The 21762-nt window shown below is 37.8% G+C and overlaps 1 protein-coding gene across 1 annotated transcript in view; it reads right to left on the bottom strand.

Moving 5' to 3' along the window:
• Positions 1 to 21762, bottom strand: part of DNAH7 (dynein axonemal heavy chain 7) — a 252298-nt gene that overhangs the window by 81778 nt on the left and 148758 nt on the right. Inside the window, exons 43-47 of the mRNA XM_039248955.1 lie at positions 17501 to 17831; positions 14472 to 14818; positions 12936 to 13116; positions 9888 to 10073; positions 5169 to 5332 (exon numbers count right to left, since the gene is read on the bottom strand). Coding sequence (XP_039104886.1) covers positions 5169 to 5332; positions 9888 to 10073; positions 12936 to 13116; positions 14472 to 14818; positions 17501 to 17831 — 1209 coding nt within the window. The remainder of the gene's footprint in view (positions 1 to 5168; positions 5333 to 9887; positions 10074 to 12935; positions 13117 to 14471; positions 14819 to 17500; positions 17832 to 21762) is intronic.

Raw genomic sequence — 21762 nt, 5'->3', positions numbered from 1 at the left:
AAAAATAAAAAGTCCTTGGCAATACAATAAGCCAAGAAAAAGAAATAAAAGGAACAAGTTTAGAAAATAAGAAATGAAACTGTCTCTATTTGCAGAGAGTATGACTGTCTACATATAATATCATAATGAACCTATATAAAAGATTGTAGAATAAATGAATTTATCAAGGTCACAATGTACACAGTCAATGTACAAAAATCAGTTGCTTTTCTTTCTTTCTATTTTTTATTGGGAGGGAGGGGCAGAGAGAGAGGAAGAGATAGAATCTTAGGCAGGCTCCAAGCCCAGCCCAATGTGACGCTCAACTCCATGACCACAGGATGGTAACCTGAGCCAAAATCAAGAGTCAGACACTTAACTGACTGAGCCACCCAGATGCCCCTCAATTGCTTTTCTAATTCCAACAACCAACAACTGAATAAACTTTTTAAAAGCACCATTTATAATACCTCAAAATTAAAAAGTACTGGGTATAAATCTAACAATGAAATATTGGTGAAAGAAATCAAAGGAGATCTTAAAAAATAAAGATATATTGTATTTATAGATTAGAAGAATTAGAAGACTTATTGTCATTTTTCTCAGATTGATGTATAGATTCAATGCAGTTCCAATCAAAATCCCAGCAGGATCTTTGGTAGATAGTTAAAAACTCATTCTAAAACTTATATGGAGAGGTAAAAAATAGACACAGTTTCGGAAAAGGAAAAGAAAGTTGGATGATATACAATCTAATTTCAAGACCTAAGATAAATCTATACTAATCAAGGCAATGTGGTATTTGTATCAAGATAAACAGGGTTGTATGGGTGACTCAGTTGGTTAAGTGTCTGACTCTTGGTTTCAGCTCAGGTCATGGTCTCACAGTTCGTGAGTTCGAGCCCTCTGTCGGGTTCTGGGTTGATAGCGTGGATCCTGCTTGGGATTTTGTCTCCCTCTCACTCTGTCCCTCCCTCACTTGCTCTCTACCTCGCTCTCAAAATAAGTAAAATTAAAAATAAAAATTTTAAAGGCAAACAAATAGATCAATATAACAGAATGGACAATCCAGAAATAGACCCACACATACATGGATAACTGGTTTTTAACAAAGATATAAAAGCAATTGAATGGAAAAGGGGTAATGGTGTGCTGTTCCATACCAGTTAACAATTATATCAAACTTACTTTCTGCAAACAACACCCCCAATATGACATTTTTAAATAGTATTTACTTATGTGTTTATTTCTGAGAGAGAGAGAGAGAGAGAGACGGAGGGAGGGAGGGATGGAGGGGAGGGGCAGATAGAGGATCCCAAGCAGGCTCCACAGTGTCGGTGCAGAGCCCAATGTGAGACTTGAACTCATGACCCATGAGGATCATGACATGAACTGACATCAAGAGTGTGGATGATCAACCAACTAGGCCACCCTGGCACTCCAATATGACATCTTTTTGATTGAAAAGCAGGACAGTGTTGTGACTTCGGTTTTTTTTTCTTTTAAAGCAAATTTTGCTTCAAAAAATTTTTAATGTTTTTATTTTTGAGAGAGAGAGCTTGCACATGTGCATGTGCACAAGTAGGGGAGGGGCAGAGAGAGAGGGAGACACAGAATCTTGAGCTGTCACCACAGAGCCCAACACGGGGCTCAAACTCATGAACCACAAGATCATGATCTGAGCCAAAGTCAGGTGCTCAACTGACCCAGGTGCCCCTAAAGCAAATTTTTCTTTTAAAGATGAGGACTTCTGCAGACTAACGTAGTAAATGAATAAAACTTCAAAGGAGACATTCTTCAGGGTGGGTAGAAAAGAATGTACTGGTTTTAACAACAATTATTTTGGAGAGCTACATGCAACGCACATTGGTTTAAACAGCTTCACTCTTTGGCAGAATATAAATCCTGAATTTGAAATGAACCAACACCTCATTTCCTGTTTACTTCCACTCCACTATTATTTTGCATTATTTTTTGATACGACAACATTTTTCTCCACATAATCTTTTCTCTTACTTCCTCCACCAAACAATGAATCCAGAAATGCTTTAAAAACCAGGGGTTCCCAAATGAAAACTGAATTTTTATAGACTCATCATTCCACGGTTTAATACTGTTTGTTCTTTTGTGATGGTCTAGAGAGGATTATAATTCGGTGTTCTTTGGAGCTTTTGAAAAATACGTTTTTTAAACGTTGATTTTTAATTTATTTTGAGAGAGTGAGAGAAAGAGAGGGAGAAAGAGAACCCCAAGCAGTCTCCGTGCTGTCAGTACAGAGCCTTGCTGTCATAGACCATGAGATCATGACCTGAGCTGAAATCAATAGCTGGACGCTTAACCAACTGAGCCACCCAGGTGCCGCCCGAAAATACATATTTTTAACAGTGATGATCCATGTTCACTACCGTGCATGGAAGGACATAGAATTTAAATATCAAACGGTGGCGCATCTCAGAGTTTTGCTATTTTCCTCTTTACACATGTACATACATAAAAATCGATAAAAGCAGACAATGAAAGGTGGGTGCTCCTCTCAGTTATTACTGCTACTGAAATAAACCTAATTTATCAGACCCCCACAGAAGTGAAAACTCAAAGACATTTCTTAAAAAACAGAGTTTATATTAGATATAGGTCTGATTTATTTACCAAGTTGTTAAACGATCTTAATACTATTTCCCTGTAAAATGTTCAGATACAATCCAATCACATTTAATGTTATCACTAGCCCTTGAAATTCTGATTAGCCAAGGACCTTCACGTGTCAATAGCTGCAAAAGTTAATTATAGTCCAATGTATCTAAATTTTATAGATTCTTCCCTTTTCCCCAAATAATCAACTCTTCAGTCAGCTGAGATAGCACGTAAGAAGCACTTAGCACAGGATTGGGTCTTTAGGAAGTGCTCAGTATTAGGTATCATCATTACCCAGCAAGTGTCCCTGGGGGATAGAAGAACACACTAAGCAAGTAAATAAGATACTTATCTGATACTTCAAAATGATCAGCTTAAACCTATTTACTGGAACCTCTCAGTAGGAGATCACCAAAATACATTGACAAAATAAGCCAAGGATGGAAAAGGTTAATATTTCTTTCCTAGTAAAGTTGCTACCGTAACTTTTTGCTAATATTTCAACACTTTTATAAACAAATAGCAAAAATGTATGGGTTCTGGCTCATTACCATCATGTTTTACCTCTTCCTTTCCTGAAATGTGAGTTTATTTTCTTGAAAAATAATCACCAATAGTTCTATTATTATTGAAATAGGACTGGACCCAAAAGAAAGAGTACATTTAGTTGCTATAAAATAAGAAGCGATTTAGTCTCCAATGAATGTAATGGTTATAGGCATCCTGCTCGGTGGAATAAAGATATATAAATCGCAAATCGAAACAATAAAGACATAACTACCATTATGCGGGACATGACCAATTATATTCACAAGTCCTCGGGAAAAAGCGAAGTATTCTTTTCTGGGAAGGGAAAACATAGCAACAACAATAGCAAAAACAGCAAAAATCGGACTATTCTTAAGGCTGAAGTTGATTGATTCAGCTGGACAAAGTAAAAGTGGACTTCTAAACTTTCACAAATCTCCCATATAGATCAAAGTCTAATTGTTTTCTCACATTAAACATCAATACAAACTCTCTGCATGCCACCCACCTGGTTAAGGAATTTAAAAGCCTAGCTGTTATCCTGTAATTGTAAAAAGGCACTTAAAAATCTGTTTCAGTGGCAGAGTAATGCACATATTTATCATTTATCTAGATCCTATCATTTCTCACCTGGATTAATTTAGATTATGAGAGCAGAGCACCCACTACTTAATTTTAGTTCCCCAAAGAAAAGCTTTGTAGTCTTTTTTCCAAATCAACAAAATAATTACATTTAAGTTTATTTCCTGAAAAAGTTGGTCTAAGTACAACTTACTTGGTTAAAAAAAAAAGAGAAAAATGAGCTTTTTCTTTTTTGCCTTCATGACCAGAAAGCTTTGAAATTAATTCAGGGCCCAACTGTAAGGATTCACTGGTCTCAAGCACCTAGTAGTAACTACTTCATTAACTTTCCCCAGGTGGTTTCATCAATTTTTACTTTATATTCAAATGACACATGCCTCAAATCCCTGTAGAACAATTCAGTAAATAAATGCTAAGTAAGTCCATATATATGTCAGGATCATTTGTTGAGCAGTAAAGAAATGTATTCACCAGAGTTTTAAATTGTGGAATAATTAATAAATTTTTACTATTAATTATTATAAATAAAAAATAAATACTACACACGAAAAATTTAAGAATAATCTTCACACGGAGCAGTTAATTCTATTTTTAAAAAATCCACGCCTCTGCTATTTTTACTCTAAATTTAGCACTATTACATCAATTACTTTTTCAGTAGTTAACTAACAACCAATCAAAAGTCTGATAGCACAGAACCGAACATTTCTCCTGATGGTTTACTGGGCTATTCTTAATATGCTAACACCTCCAAGAAGACTGACCCAGTGACAGAAGACCCACGGTAATGTGAACTAGGAAAAAACCTGAATAATAATTGTCCTCATACTGGGTCAGGCTGAAGTTTTTGGTTTGGGGGAGAGAAGACCTGGAGCAAAGGTGAGGAGGGAGGAGCCTGCAGTATTTTCCCAGCCCAGTGTCCATGGGATTTATCTACTAACCAGGAGATTCCAGGAATAGCAGCCACTATCTGGAAAGACCCAGTCAGCCCAGGACTCAGAATCATAGCTGTGTCATTGAAGCTGGTCCCACACCCAGGAGGGACTAAGAATGTGGCACACTTGAGTCCATCACCACCACCGACCCACCACTGAACCTTTCATTATCCTGCAATAACAAAACTCTCTTAATTTTATGGGAGTAAACATTTTGGACTTCACTTATTCATTAGAGCAAAATAGGGCTTTGCTCTATTTGCTAAGAATTGATTAAAAATTAAGCAATACTCATTAGCATTTTTGATTGTTTACTGTAGTCTCCAGTATGCAATCATTCTAATATTACTAGAAGGAAGTGATTATTCCTATTTAATTTAGCTAATTAATAATTTAAGTACATTCTTCCAATACTATAACAGTTTACTAACTGTAATTGTTTAAAAAATGCACAGATAAATAAATCTACTGATTAATAGAGATCATTTGTGAGAAAAGTATTTTCCTTACATGATGATGATCCCGTTATCAATGGAAAATGAGTCAGAAGGTAACCCAGCAATATTCCAGGCTCGAATTGTCACTGCTTCTCCCAGGCTACCCATAAGAGAATACTCATCAGAGCAGGGAATATCATTGCTTTTGCACAAATTTGTCCACTCCTTCGTTTGGTTCTTTAAGACACACACAAGAGATACAAAAATGAGCTGGAGGTTACCAAATGAATACTCTGCCAACTCCCTGATTATGTTCTATTCCTTGAGTCAACAAATCATTGTTGAAACTGTACCTCAAAAATAATTTATCAGATTTTTCAAATAAAATTATGATTTAGAAGGTCCAATATACATTCAAATCAAAATTAACTATATCCAATGTTAATTTTAGATAGATCACTTAATAGTGAAGTCAACATCAGCATGTTGTATCTAAAAAAACAATTGCCAGTCATTATTCTAAAGCTTCACTTGACAAAGTAGTTGGAGACCATCATTTTTCTATAGGTTTTCTTTAAATTACACGTATCCAGCAAGCCTTAATGTTATGGCATAAAAGTAAATCTAATTGGAACTGGTAGGGGACTAGAAAATGCAAACCTTTTCTTCTGGCTCTCACCTACATGCCTGGGGGAAGGGACCAAGGCAGGGCGGTCAGGCACCAACAAGCAATGAGGATACACATTGGAGTCTGGGAAATCCCACATGGGACACAGTTTGCTAGGCTACTCAGGAACCAAAAGGGTACTTTAAGTCCAGGTTCACATTCAGGAAGTTAGAAGTCAAGGTCCAATCTGAGGTTACAGGTAAGAGTTCAGAAACAGCGCAAGCTATGCCCAGAAATACAACAGGTTAGGAAGAGACATGGGGAAGAGGCACAGACATACAAGGCTCTGGTACGAGCCCACAGGCGGATGAGATGCTGTGTGTGTGGAGGGGTGCTGGCGGAGGGGGTCTGGTGAGCACCACCATCGCCCTTGGCTTCCTGCTGAGCTGGCTTCCCCAACATTCGCTTAGGTTTGCACATGAAAGTTCAGGACAGGTTAGGGGAAGTTGATGACTTTTATGACCTTGATCAGTCAGTCAGTTTGTAGAATGTCCCACAGTTGGGTCTCTGTGATGTTCCCTCACTATTCAATTCCGGTTACACATTTTGGCAAGAATATCCTAGAAATAATGTCATATTCTTCTCATTGCACTCAATCAGTGGTATGAGATTTCAAACTATTCATTTATTGATGATACTGATTTTTATCCCTTGATTAAGGTGTTGCCTGCCAGGCTTCTGTCTCATAATTGTATGATCTTAGGTATAATTAAATCTTCTTTGGGTGGTGGGACACAACACACGCCACTCAGATAGATGAAAGGCAGAACTCTTCTTGTTACTTACACTGCCAAATGAGAGACAGCTGCCACACCAGAAGTTGCACCCAAATATAAGGTAACAGCAAGGTGAGACTGTAGGAGGCAGCTATATATGCAAGCAGAATGTGGTAGGCTTAGCTACACTGCACGGGCTTCCTAGGGATTGGATAGTTTGAGTAATTCCTCAGATATAGCAGTGAAGGATCTGTGCCTCTGTGTTACGTATCTGAGGTCTGCTGTAAGTTGGGTGCCCATTATAAGCTGCAGTATTAGAGCCCAAGGAGAAATGGCTGGGGTGAGGGCTGAGCAAACTACCCATGGAAAGGAATTCAGAGTTTTTAATAATGAATCAAAACTGAGTTAAGGCAGCACTTGCCTAGTATTGTGTTATAGTCTCTGCATTGATTTTTCCCCCTTTCCCTTTGTAATTAATAACATTTTGTGGGAAGACACTTGTAACTGAAAATACTCTAGGTTTTGTCAGGCACTCATTTTTAAATATACTAATCTATATCAGTATGGATCCATCTTTTTCTATTTTTTGGTCTCTTTTCTCAAAATATCATTGACCTATAACATGATATTAGTTTCAAGTGTACAGCATGATGACTCACTCTTTGTATACACTGTGAACTCATCACAGTAATTCACTGACATCCATCACCATACATAGTTACCAAATGTTTTTCTTATGATGAGAACTTTGAAGGTCTACTCTTGCAGTAACTTTCAAATACATGATAGAGCCTTATTAACCATAGTCACCATACTGTACATTATAATCCCACGACTTACTTATTTTCCAACTAGAAGTCTGCACCTTTTGAACCTCTTCACTCATTTTGCCCACATCTTTTATTCAATGAGTTATGTTACTATCAGTATTTATTGCTGATGTGGGCCGTGGAAGTAACGTTAAGCTAAATTTTATGTTCCTTCACACATCTTTATCATTCTTCAGGCACTTCCTTACTCTTGCTTTAAAAAGATACTATCCTATAATTGAGTCCAAGGATAATCTTCCTATTTTCAGTTCAGCTGATGAGCAACCTGAATGACAAAGTCTCTTTGTCATGTAATGCAGCATATTTGTAGGTGTGCCGCTATGGGGCCAAACAATGGAGGCAAAACCTCACCTCTGAAGAGAACTTAAAAACTATCATCTGGCTTTCTGTTTGGATTGGTTGTTGATACCAGGAACCAGTGGTGTGGCTGTGTGGGAGGAGGGGTTATCAAGCGTTTCCAGTTTGAATTCTGCTTTCTTATACACAGTTTCTACTGGCATGTTTTGATCTTTGTTGTTAGGTTATGGGATGCTCTGTAGACTCTGGGGGAAAATCTGAAGGTTTCATCAAATATGGCTTGATGCTGGTATTGGCAGAATAGTAGAGAAAGTGAAAGAAACAGTTACTGTTTGACAGGTACGTTATGTTATCATATTCTGGATTAGAAATTGAAGTGGCCCCGTTATACATTTAAACAGGTATAGCAACAGATAACACCTGAAATGAACAGGAGGTGCTCCGAACAAGCATCTCTAAATACAAGCCAAGAGCCTTGACTAGTAATCAGGTGGCACATTAGATGGTGGAAATAGAAAACTGGCCATTAGGAGTGTCATCTCGGTGAAAATATCCACCGCCACTCCAACAGTTTTGACTTTAACTGTTGACCGGAAAAGTGAAAAAGTTCGAATGAATTCAACTCCAGAGCTTCTATGTCCTTACACTACGATAGAATTCTGTTTTACAGATCAGCAAGGGCACAGCAGTTGAAGTACTGTGGGCCCAGTTATCCTAGAAGAACTGGAGTTTTCTATGTTTTATTTATGGAGAGAACCAGAAATTTTACAAAGGGGTTGATGAATAATTAACAACTACTCAGATTCAAGCTTAGAGAGAGGGGATCCAGCCATTTATTGAGGGCTCTTGGTATCCAGAGATTTTGATGCTAGGAAAGAACCAAGGTTGTTGTAAAGGCTTTTTTGTCTTAGCTGGGTTTCCCAGAAGCAAACTCTGAGATGAAAATTGATGTGAAGTGATTTATTAAGGAAGGGATGCAAGGGGAAGCAATACAAGGACTGGGGAGCAGCCAGTAAAAGGTGGGGGAGCAGCCAGCACGTGGCGTCCGCTGGGTCCCACGGGGAGTGTGTTTGTTAGTCCTTAGAGTCGTTCCAGCCAGAGGGAAGGGAGACAGACTCTCATGTCCTTATTCTTGTCAGTCATTCATCCAGGCCTGCCCTTGAGGGAAATAAATCCCAGCAATTCTAGCTCTCCAAGCACTAGGCACAGTGGATTCTAAGAACCCAAGGGAAGTTTGCCAAAAAAGAGCCACAGGCGCTGGTTGTTGGACATGAAAGTGCAGGAAGCCAGGAGGGCATCTGGGCAGACACTGAAGGTGCCATCATAACCTTCTGCTTACAACTGAATGGGAAACTTTTGATGGGGAATGATCTGCCAGCTGCCCATCCCAAGAGAGAAAGATCAGAGTAGGACAGAATGAATTCACAGGAAGGAACTGGGACATCAGAGACTCATGAAAAAAAGTAAAAGCCTAGGTTGCAATAGTGAAAGGGTAAGAGATGAGGCAGAATCCATCAAAGCAGTGGAAATTCGAAGCAGGAGATTTGGTATTTGTTTTCCTTCTTTGTTCTTAAATGTTTACATATTTGGAGAGAGAGCATGTGCATGTGCGCCAGTAGGGGAGGAGCAGAGAGAGAGGAGAGAGGGAGAATCCCAAGCAGGCTCCACATTGTCAGCACAGAGCCCAAAGTGGGGTTCAGCCTCATGAACCTGTTAGATCATGACCTGAGTACAAGTCAACAGTCTGATGCTTAAGGACGCTTAACTGACTGAGCCACCCAGGTGTCCCTTGGTATGTGTTTTCCAAGGTACGAATCTATTTGGTTCTAAGACAGCTTGCCTTTTCCTCCCCTAAAGTTTTAGTCTCTGAAGTGATTCATTACTGAGACTCATAGGGAGAAGTTGATTAGAAGTTGATCACACACACACACACACACGCACACGCACGCACAGATGTAAAAAATGCTGGTATCTTTATACTTGTCTAGGAACTAAAATTTTAACATTAGGGTCTACCATTTCATATTACCTTTTGGAATCTATCTTTTTGTTTCTAAAACAATTTGATTTTAGAAGAATATTTGATATAGCATCTTCTGGCTATCGAGCCAGTTTGTAGAATAACTAAAATACACAACTACAAGTCACTTAGAAACATTTCACTCCCTGTACTTAGCAAAAAAGCCAAAAAGCAAGCAAACAAAATCCCCTGAGATTAGATTAGTGTTGGCTACAATGGGAGGGTCAGGAAGACACCTTAGAAATCAACTAGTAATCTTTACCTGTCGATAGTTAGATGTAAAGGCGCCCAGGTAAGCAACAACTCCTGAGGAGATGAGGATATCACCTGTCAAGTTGATGTACAACTGGCCCAGCTCCAGAGCTGTAAGGCTCCATCGCGTTTTCTCACCCCCAAGGCCTCCAATCAACTGCTCAGCTCGATCTAGCTTTTTGCTGCACAAGTCAACCTCAAAAAAAAAAAAAAAAATCAGCTTTTCTCAACATCCGCAAGTAGAATAAACTAAAAGTTCTGCAAGACTTTGCCCTCAAAGATAAATTATTTTTTAATTATAAACTTTCGTCTGGATTTTTTTTTAACTCTTTAAAAAAATGTGAGCTCGGTCACTATGAAGACTGGCAAGCCCACAACACGTTTTAGAATTGTTTTTTATAATAAAGTATGTACAGTAAGTATGTATAATAAAGTGTACACAATTTATGAAATTCAAAATGGATATTCATCATATAATGCAAGAATAGCTCTACTTTTTAAATCTTTTAAATGTTTATTCCATTTTTTGAGAGAGCAGGGTATGAGCAGGGTGGGGGCAGAGAGAGAGGGAGACGTAGAATATAAAGCAGGCTCCAGGCTCTGAGCTGTAAGTACAGAGCCCGATGCAGGGCTTGAAATCACGAACTGTGAGATCATGACCTGAGCTGAAGTCAGATGTTTAATGAACTGAGTCATCCAGGAGCCCTAAGAATCGCTCTATTTAAGAAAATGATCTAGAGCAGGAGATACTGAAATTTACTTAAGTAATAAAGAACATTCTCTTGCAAGTATGTTTTCCCTTAACTTTAAATACTCTAAATGCATTTTCTTTAAAATATTCCATCAAAATATTTTCCTCATTTAACTTATGGCTGACTTCAAGATATTTTTTCTAATTTTTTAAAGTTTATTTATTTTGAGAAAGAGCACGTGCACACGTGTGTGCACCAATGGTGAACGGGCAGAGAGAAAGGAGACAGAATCCTGAGCAGGTTCTGCACCATCAGCGCAAAGCACTCAATGGGGCTCAAACTCACAAACCTGTGAAATCATGTCCTGAGCCTAGATTAAGAGTCTGATGTTTAACCAACTGCACTACCCAGGCATGCCAACTTCACGATAATTTTAAAGATTAAATGTTTAAAAGTTGTAATAATTTATGCTTACTTGCAAAGCATAATTTCCAAGTTGTTAAATTGTGTCAACCTTCTCACACACTTGCAATTAACCTTCAATTATGACATCAATCAACAGCTGAGAGCCTACTTTGTGGAGAAGACTGTCAACCAAATTTGATTATATGTAATTGAGCAATGTGATTAAAAAAAGAAAAAGGATAATTATGAAGGTGGAAAACTTGGAGGAAAGCCATTTCAACCCAGGCAATGGCAATACGCCAGTAGAACGCCTAAATTATTTTAGTTTAATTTCAAATGACTTACCATCATTATTCTTGGATAAAAACAAAACCTAAGTAAAAGTTAGCTTAAGGTTCAAAATGAAATGAATGACATGAAAAGAAGAAGTAAACAGCTGATAAAAGAAGAGGCTTGTAGATTATTGTGGAATAAGAATTTGGCTTATACTTTTTCCTAATGCTATTTCAACGGTGTTTTTTAAATGTGTATTTATTTTTGAGAGAGCAGGGGAGGGGGCGGAGAGAGGGGGACAGTGGATCTAAAGCGGGTTCTATGCTGACACTAGCGAGTTTGATGTAGAGTTTGAACTCCTGAACCATGATACCATGACCTGAGCTGAAGTGGGACACTCAACAGACCGAGTCACCCAGACATCCCTCCTAATGCTATTAATATTGATATTAAATGAAATGTTTTTTGACCAGAAGATACAAAACACTAAATTGGTTTATCTAAAGATAGGTTTAAAAAAGCAAATGGTATGTAATTGGTAAAAATTGTGATACTTCTTTAATTTAAATCCTTTCTCCTTTCATTTTTCCTCTTTTAGTATCTTCTGTCTTCCTAGTTTCCTTCTTCATTCTTTTTCCAATAATGTTTATAAAAAACTGAGTCATGTCTCAGGTTACAATAAAGTTGCCATCAGAAATTACTAAGTAAAAGTTTTATAACTAAAATTTTTCCTCCAAAAGCAGATTTTTGGTCCACATATAAGCATATATTCATTATATATTACCATGATTTCCAACATTTGATCATGAAGATAAAAATTTTTTAAAATATAGCAGAATTGACAAATGTTTACAGTAAACCACATACCTTCCTATTATATCATTTAAACTACATCTGATCGCTTAGAAATCATGCCCTATACTAAGTAATATCTCCAAAGATTAGCACAACATCATATATTTGTACAAATATGGAATCTGTGGTTATATCCTAAAGAAAGAAACAGTCTGGTATGTGGGAAAGACCATAGCTATCAGAGTCAGACTGCCTCTGTTCAGATTTTAGACTTAATACTTAGAAGCTGGGTTGACCACAAGCAAACTGTTTAACTTTCTGTGCTTTAGTTTCTTCACAATGATACAAAAAGACTGTCTCCTTCAGAAGGCTGTTTTGAGAATAAATGAGATAGTACATACTGTTCCCAAAACAGTAGTAATTCACACATAGTAAGCCTCAATAAATATTGACTGTTACAAATTATTTTGACTCCCCCCCCCCGCCCCAGAACCATCATCAGATTTGAGCAGTTAATTATTATACACATTATCACCAAGGCAGAACAATCATTTTGGTCTTAAAATCATTTTCAGTGGACATAGTATGGCTCTTGATACTGGGTTCTCATCTCAGCTGTGCCATGAACTCTTACACAGCCTAAGCCACTTACTATTTTGGTTCTCCATTTCCCGATTGGGAGCATGAAGAATTATTTTAAAAACGTCAAAACAGTTATTAGCTTATGGGCTGTATAGAGAACAGGCAATGATAGATTTAGCCCGTGGGCCATAGTTTGCCAGTCCCCTTCCAGTGAGGAAGAAAATAAGACTGCTGCTGTTATTTGCTCATAGAAATATCATTCTTGCTAAAGTAATGAGGATTTTCCCCTATTTGTCCATATTATCACATACCTGGTTTTCCAAATCAGCCTTCTTCTGTTTATTTAGTTCCAGTGTATACTGAAGCTTGGCCAGCTTGTCTTGAACTTCCTTCAGGGCCGCCTGCTTCTTTCTAAGACTGTCCATAGCAATTTTAAGCTCCCCTTCAGCTGCACCCAGTTTTATCTTTTTGGGAGCTACTATTTTTGCCACTCTTCAAAAAGCAAAATTAGAAAAATTAGATCTACATTTTATACCGTAGTGTACATTCTATCACTAAATTTGCTTTTCTAGCCTTACCAAAACTCAGAACATATCTTTATGCAAAACCTATACTGATTTCTATATTCTATATTTCATCTAAGAATCAAACCTGACCCCAGCACTTAAGAAATGATGATTAAAATGGATACCAAATATGCATAACATTTTCAAACAATTTTTTTTACTCAAGGTAAAATATTGGATTATTGATAGTATGGATATTGGTGATTTTACACAAGGAAAATATTCATGCAAAATGTAGTGTTTGCAAAAACTAGTCTAATTCGTTAAGGATTAATTCTTAGGAGAAGGTGAGTTGTTTTATCTACGTCATCTTGCTTTTTAAACCTTTGCAGAATATACCTTTAAAGCCAGCCATCTTATAAACATGTATGTCGGTAATAGAAGGGAGCATCTAAGAAAAAGAATGGCTCTAAATTATCTTCTTACTGGAAAATGGAGTCAATGATGTTAGCTTTCTAAACAAATGATAAAATATTAAATTAAAATTTATCATTAACATACATGATCCAAAACATATACTGTGTGTAATATATATGCACAATGATTCAAATGGTATAGGAGTTTGACAGACACCCTGTAACTGTTTGCTGCTCTTTGAAGAGTCAACCAATAATTTCTGCTGTTTTGTATATGAAATATATATTCTCATACAATCATCAAAAAAGACTCCTTATCTCACAAAGGATATATATTATACAAGTGGTTTTCAAAATGTCCAAGACATGCTTCATCCCCTTCAGGGAGTCTATGAGATGTTCTACTGTCCAGCTAAACATCTGTGTTTAGGCTGTATTTTCTTCATATACTTCAACTGAAACAGTATATTGCAACATACTGAAGAAACAGATTTGAGAGTCTAGTTGTCTTCTATTGGCCACATATCAAAGAGACATGCAAAAATATAAAACACCCCTGCTGTTTTCACAACTTTTTATGTGAAAAATATGGATTAAAAAGCAGTTATTTAACACGTAATGTCTTTTATGAATTAATAGTTTTTCAAATTTCTCCATTTCAACTTCTAAAAAGGCTTTGGTGTCTTCAGGAATTTTTAAAAGCATAAGGGGTTCCTGAGTCCAGAAAAGTTTTGGCACACTCTGTTACACCACATACTCGTTATAGTCTTGCCTTCAGTAGGTATGTACACACATAGCAGGTATTAGACATGATTTTCCAAGGAGCCTCTCCCCTGTATAGTTTTTAAATTTCATACTGTCGAAATGACCAAACAGGAAAATAAAACATAGCAGGGTGTTGTGGGGTTTTTTGGTCAGTACTTACTTATCATAGGAATCCATTGCTATGACCCATTTGCACAGACCTTCAGCTGCTGTGGAAGCATTTCTAATCTTTTCAGGAACGAAATCTGGATTTGGAATATAATGTTTTCTTATGATATTCATATAAGCTGCTGGAATGTTGTCCTTGTCATATTCATGAAGTGATTGTAGAAATCGAATGTCACCAAGAAGTCTCTTAGCCGGACCCCAGAAATCCTCTATTTTTTTCCCTGAACCAGTTGGGTCAGGGATTTTGTCAGCTTTGATGCCTTTCAAGATGCAGATGGCTTCCATAACAAGCTTGACCCCAGCAGGAGGACTCTTCATGGATTTCACCACTGTAATGTCCTTGAAGTAACAACATGCTAAGTATTAGGAAAGAACTGTTTGTGTATGCCTGACTTCTCCTTGGCTCCTATTTTCAAACGAACCCATAAGATACAGAAACTCGCTCTGTTCATGGGGTAGAAATGGTGACAGTGATAGAACTGTGTCAAAAAGCATTGAGAAGTTTGTCCAAAAGGAAAAGTTAAAAATGAAAAAGAAAAATGGAAAGATAGCCTAATGTGAGATTACTTATGACCTGAAGTCTACTTCAAAAATGCATAAGAGAGATTTGGCTGTTGCAAAATAAGAGTTTTATAGCTTCTTAAAAACTGTACAAATAAACATTAGAAAAAAATAGAGAAATTATACGTGCAAAAGTCTCCTATAATGCCATAATATCTAGTTCACGACTGCAAACCTTTCTATTTGCATTTCTTCTATGTGTTGTTCTGTGTATACATGAGCCACAAACAAGTGTATATGCTACATTTTGACCAACGGAATTATAGTAGACCGAGCACACATGCTGTTTTAAAGCCTTTTATATTTCAATAACAACAGAGAGTGAACATCCTTTCATGCTGTGAAACACATCATTTTAATGGTTTCATGACCTTCTGATGTATAGATATCAACTATAATTCTCATGCCCTATGTTTTTTCCTCTGTTTGTTTAATTTACTATTATAATTGCCATGTTGAATTAAGAACTTTATGTCTTTTATTTTTAAAGCTCTGGACACACATTGACAAACTACTCTCCACAAAGTATACAAAGGTGCCTACTTTACTACATATACCTGTAGCAACAACGCTAGGCATTCTGACAGGCAAAAGAAATCATATTTTAATCCTTATTTCTTAAAATACAAAAGCAGTAGGATTGAGATTCATGTTTATTTACTATTTGCATTTCATCTTTTGTGAATTACTTCTTTATATTATTTACTATCTTATCTTACAGCTATTTCTTTCTTATTGACTTGTAGGAGCTTTTTACACAGAAGCATATTAATCTTTTGTTTGCCATGTAGTTCAAATGTTTTCCCCCAGTGTTTCTACACTTCTCTCTATGATGTTTATAACAAAAGAAAAATGTGTTGTGTTTAGGTACTAAAATTTATAACTTAAGAAATTTTATGAGTTATTAAAAAACAGAAAAGTATCCAGAGAATATATATAACAAATGATTCTGCTTGTTTTTTTTTTTTTCTGACTTCTCTCATATAAAAGAAATCCAAGGTCCTAATCCACTCCATGATACTAACATGACCTGCATTTTCTACTATTTTATAGTAATACAGCTATTTATATTTAAATTTCAATCACTCTGAAATCTGTTTTTAGGTAAGTTGTGAAGAAAGGATCTAATGGTCTCTCCACTACCTCTCCCCAGAAGTTTAGTCATGATTCCCAACACTATTGTAAAAAATTCATATTTTTCCTTTCTTAACTGAAACCCTTTCACAGCTAAAGTTAAAAAAAAAATTTTTTTTTTACGTTTATTTTTGAGAGAGACAGATAGGCAGACAGAGAGACAGTGTGAGGGGGCAGGGCAGAGAGAGAGGAAGACACAGAATCCGAGGCAGGCTCCAGGCTCTGAGCTAGCTGTCAGCACAGAGCCCGAAGTGGGGCTTGAACCCACGAACCGTGAGATCATGACCTGAGCTGAAGTCGGACGCTCATCCGACTGAACCACCCAGGCACCCTTAACATCTAAATTTTTAATACCACATGTCATCAAGTTTAAGACATACTATTATAAAGTATAATATCATAAGACATATTATTAGGTATCCCAAAAATTAAAACCCAAAATACTAACAAACATCAACATATTATGTTACCACATCTACTGTAAGGTATATACTAATTACATAAGTGTCTAAATATGAAAAAGGTGCCCCTCAGAATCAAAATAGACACTTAAAGTCTTATGACTCTGTCCCCTATTGTATTGCAAAGTTGTGCAAAGTTCTTGAAAGAACAGAGGTTTCAGGGTAGGTTATAAAATTTGGCAACTTTTTTCTTTTCCAAAATTCTTTTTTTTTTTTTTAAATCTTTTATTTATTTCTAGGAGAGAGAGAGAGACAGCGTGAGCAGGGGAGGGTCAGAGAGAGAGGGAGTCACAGACTCTGAAACAGGCTCCAGGCTCTGAGCTGGCAGTCAGCACAGAGCCCGACGCGGGGCTCGAACCCACGAACCGCCAGATCACGACCTGAGCGAAAAGTCGGACGCTTAACCGACTAAGCCACCTGGGCGCCCCCAAAATTCATTTTAATTAAAACTTTTTAATGTTTATATTTGAGAGAGAGAGAGACAGACAGAGCACAAGTGGGGGAGGAGCAGAGAGAGAGGGAGACACAGAATCCAAAGCAGGACCCAGGCTCTGAGCGGTCAGCGCAGAACCTGACGCAGGGCTCAAACCCAGAAACCGTGAGACTGTGACCCGAGCGGAAGTAGGATGCTCAACCAACTACGTGCCCCCGGCGCCCCTACTTTTACAAAATTCTTAGGCACGTGCATTTCTTTTTTGCCCGGCCCATCAGGGATTTTTTTTTTTTTTTTTTTTGCCAATCTGAAAAAGATTTCGCGTTAAATGCGGAGACTAATTTGGGGAGACAGACCAGACGGCAGGCCCCAGTGGTACACTCTCCCGAGCTTCGACGACGCGTCTCCTCAAGCGTGTGGCTGTGTTCTCACCTGCGCGGTCAGAGTGTCCAGGGCGGACAGCGCTGACTCTAAGATGGGCAGGGCCTCCGCCAGGTCCGCGTCGCACTCGTCTTTGATGGCTTTGGCGGCCAGAGCTTGCTCGTTTGCTACGGTTTCATCAGCTTTCACGATTTTTTCAGTTTTGGCCACTTCCGCGGACTCCCTCTCGATGACTGCCATCATTTCGTCTACTTCTTTGCTGGCAACTTTCAGTTGTGGATGTAGGGCTTCCAACTCAGACTGCATCGTGGCTACTTGCGACGCAGCAGAATCCAGTTTGTCCAGACCCACTTCATACCTCTTTTTCATTTTCATTACTTCACTGGGAGCAAACAGATAAAACAAGACTGGGCATCAAGTTCTGTGTCCTTCAAGGAGAAAAAACTCTCGAGCTTTTCGGGCTTTTCTCGGGCATAACTAAGGGAGTGGTATGAAAACCACGTTATGGTTTCCATGTAACGACTTGTCAAAAACCGTGAACTTTAGAAGCCTGCATTGTGCAAAACTAAGAGCCAAAAATATGCCGTGTTCGTTTTTCTATTTCCACTGCCTCGCCCAATACACAGGCATGTAACAGAAATTTAAAAGTTATTCTGTGATTTATTATACACTAGGCATAAGGCAAGGAGTGTTCTTTATCAAAATGAATGGCATACCCTCTAAATTTAGTCACTTTGGGAAGTTTGTTCCTACAACAGTAATGTTCCTTAAAACCTTTTCACAATCCTATCTCTTAAATAGACTTCAGTGCCCATATTATATGATCTTGAATGCTGCCAAAGGGGGGAATGATTTTAAGGACTATTCAATACCTTGAAATAATTTTTCATTAAGACAAAAGTGACAAATAGGATAGATAATAAAACTTAACACTTTTTTGGTACAAAACGATTACAAGGTAATAATAATTGATTAGGGATATAATCGTATTTGAATGTGCTGTAAACTTTTTATTTGCATTCATAGTGGATAATTATACACTAAATGTAGAGAAACTCTTCTTTATAATTTGTTTCTATCTATCTATCTACCTATCTACCTATCTATCTATCTATCTATCATCTATCTATCCACCTACCTACCTACCTACCTACCTACTTATCTACCTACTTATTTATTTAGAGAAAGCATGGGTGTGCACAAGCAAGGAAGCGACAGAGAGAAAGGGAGAAAGAGAGAATCCCAAGCAGGCTCTGCACTGTCAGTGTGGAGCCCAATGCAGGGCTCGAACTCACAAAGTGAGATCCTGACTTGAGCCAAAATCCAAGGTTGAATGCTTAACTGACTGAGCCGCTCAAGTGCTCCTAAATTGTTTCATTTAAAATTTTTGATATACCATAATGTTTCAAAGTAAAAGTCAGCATATTTTTGAAATCATCTTCAAAAAGGAGGTTGGAGTAGATAACAAACCAACCTGATAACTGTCTAAAGCAGAAGCATACCCTTCAGCTGAGAGCTTATCTAACTCAAGCTGGAATAGGTAACCAGGGGAACATTAAAAAGACAGCCACAGAGGGGTAAAAACAAAACAAAACAAAACAAAACACTTAGAAGTGATGGTATGTCAAATGGCTAACAGACACATGAAACAATGCTGAACATCACTCACCATCAGGGAAATACAAATCAAAACCACAGTGAGATATAACCTCACACCTCTCAGAATGGCTAAATTTAACAACTCCGGAAACAACAGATATTGGCAAGGATAAAGAGAAAGGGGAACCCTCTTGTAATGTTGGTGGGAATGCAATCTGGTGCAGCCACTCTGGAAAACAGTAAGGAGGTTCCTCAAAAAGTTGAAAATAGAACGACCCTACCACCCAGCAATTACACTACTAGATATTTACCCAAAGGATACAAAAGGCACATGCACCTGAATGTTTATAGCAACACTATCAACAATAGCCAAATTATGGAAAGATCCCAAATGTCCATCGACTGATGAATGGATAATGAAAATGTGGTATGCAGGTACAATAGAATAGTAGACAGCCATCAAAAAAATGAAATCTTGCCATTTGCAATGATATGAATGGAACTAGAGCGTATTATGCTAAGTTAAATATGTCAGTCACAGAAAGACAAATACCAAATGATTTTACTCACATGTGGAATTTCAGAAAACAAAACAGATGAACATAGGGGAAGGGAAGGAAAAATAAAATAATATAAAAACAGAGAGGGAGGCAAATCATAAGAGACTCTTAACTATAGAGAAAAAACTGAGCATTGCTGGAGGGGAGGTGGGCAGGGAATGGCTAAATGGGTGATGGGCATTAAGGAGGACACTTGTTGGGATGAGCACTGAGTATTATATGTCAGTGATGAATCGCTAAATTCCACTCCTAAAACCAATACTGTACCACATGTTAACTAACTGGAATTTCAATAAAAACTTGGAAGGGAAAAAAGAAGTGGTGAGGGTATGCCATGTTTTGTCATATGTTGTTGATTCCTTCTGAGTCAGCAAAATACTTCACATAATGGGAACTGAGGGGACTGGATACATGATACGATATTATCTGTGAGTCTGGTTTTAGCTGAACGAGACAGGAAAGGTCTCACTCCTGCTGCCACGAAGAGCTTTCCTATGGTGGCTCATCCCATGTGACCATGTGCTAACTAAACTCTTGGTGTACTGGCAGTGAACTGCTGACTTGCTTCTAGGTTACCACAGTGCCTGGCTCTAAAGACATCAGCTATTAAGGGAAGCGTAACCACAGGATGGGGATACTAGTTGAGATAAAGGAGAATTTTTTCATATAAAAGACGAAGATGTGAAAGGCAAAGAATATTAAAAATGCCTAGAAAATTGTTGCTTTCACTCTTGTAACTCTCTATCTCATTTTCCTATTTCTTTCCATTAGGACGGCCTTAAGGATTATGTATACAATCAAATAGAGATACAGGTGATATCCAAAATTGAATCAGACTCTCTAAAAGGTGTCAGTTCTCCTGGGTGGGAAAATACGGAAGAAAAAAAAAAAGCAAAAGATTCCCTTAAGTTAAAGATCATAAGATCTACATGAAAAGGTGATTATTTTGACGGCCAAAGCAATTATAAAATTCAGCCACATCATGTAGCAGCCTTGAATAGGGATTGCAGATTTCACTAGGTAGATCGAGAAAGTACTGATGGTAGGATTCGAGCACGGGGGTGTGGATCGCGGTGCGCAGGAAAGCCTGACACCCCAGCTGGACAAGGTACTACAACAGTCGCCGTCAACATGAAGTCCTACCAGGACCATACTGGACAGTATGAGAAAAGGCGCTTCCAAATGCTTGACACAGTGGGTCAGCTCAGGAAGATTTACAATTAACTATAGTTCATATGCAAACATTAATCTTCATACGATATTTTTGTGGCATGAAATCTGTGTATGTTGGTGTCTTAAGTATATATTTTTAACATTTAAAGGAATCTGGTCTGTTAGACTAATAGATCAACCTTACAGTCCAACATAAATTGTGTAATTGAGTAAGAGGTTGACTTCTGCTTTAAAGTAAAAATATCTCAACGTTAATAGATAATATTCAAATAATTAAAAGAACTTAAGGTCCACCCTATGTATTAGTTTAAGTGACCAGGTTTTAGAAATTATTTAAGGACTTAGGAAAGTGTGACTTGTTGAGTCAGACTTCAAAGGGAAATAAAAACTATTAAAAATTATAAATGCAGGAGGGGCAAGATGGCGGAGAAGTAAGGAGCTCCGTACTTGCATTCGCATCCATACGTCACACGGAAAAGATCTGAAGCCATTGGAAACCTTACAAAACCTGAGAGACTGGGAGAAAAAGGACGCAGAATCCACTGAGAAAGCCTTCTAACAGCTACCTCAAGAAACAAGCCAGAGTACACAAGGTGGAGAGTCCCAAATATCACTACGAATAGGACAATAAAATAACCAAGGTCAAAACAAGGGAGACCAAGAGATACCATTCAAAAAACATTCTCTGAAAGAATAGGCCCTGGACAAAGAGTCTTCTTGGATATAGCAGCGCTCATAGAAACAGAGAGCATAACAGGTCTTTAAAACCAACAAGAGCCAGAAAGCTAACTAAAATGACGAAACGAAAGAGCTCTCCTCCAAAGAAACTCCAAGAAGAAATGACAGCTAATGAACTGCTCAAAACAGATATCAGTAGCATCACTGAACAAGATTTTAGAATCATAATGGTAAAATTAATAGCTGGGCTTGAAAAAAACATAGGGGACATCAAAGAAACTATGGCTACAGACAGAATGGAAA

The sequence above is a fragment of the Hyaena hyaena genome, unplaced genomic scaffold, assembly GCF_003009895.1.
Source record: "Hyaena hyaena isolate Hyena2069 unplaced genomic scaffold, ASM300989v1 scaffold_325, whole genome shotgun sequence".
Taxonomy (NCBI): Eukaryota; Metazoa; Chordata; class Mammalia; order Carnivora; family Hyaenidae; genus Hyaena; species Hyaena hyaena.
Note: the sequence above shows the minus strand (reverse complement) of the source record. Positions and strands in the feature narration are given on the sequence as shown.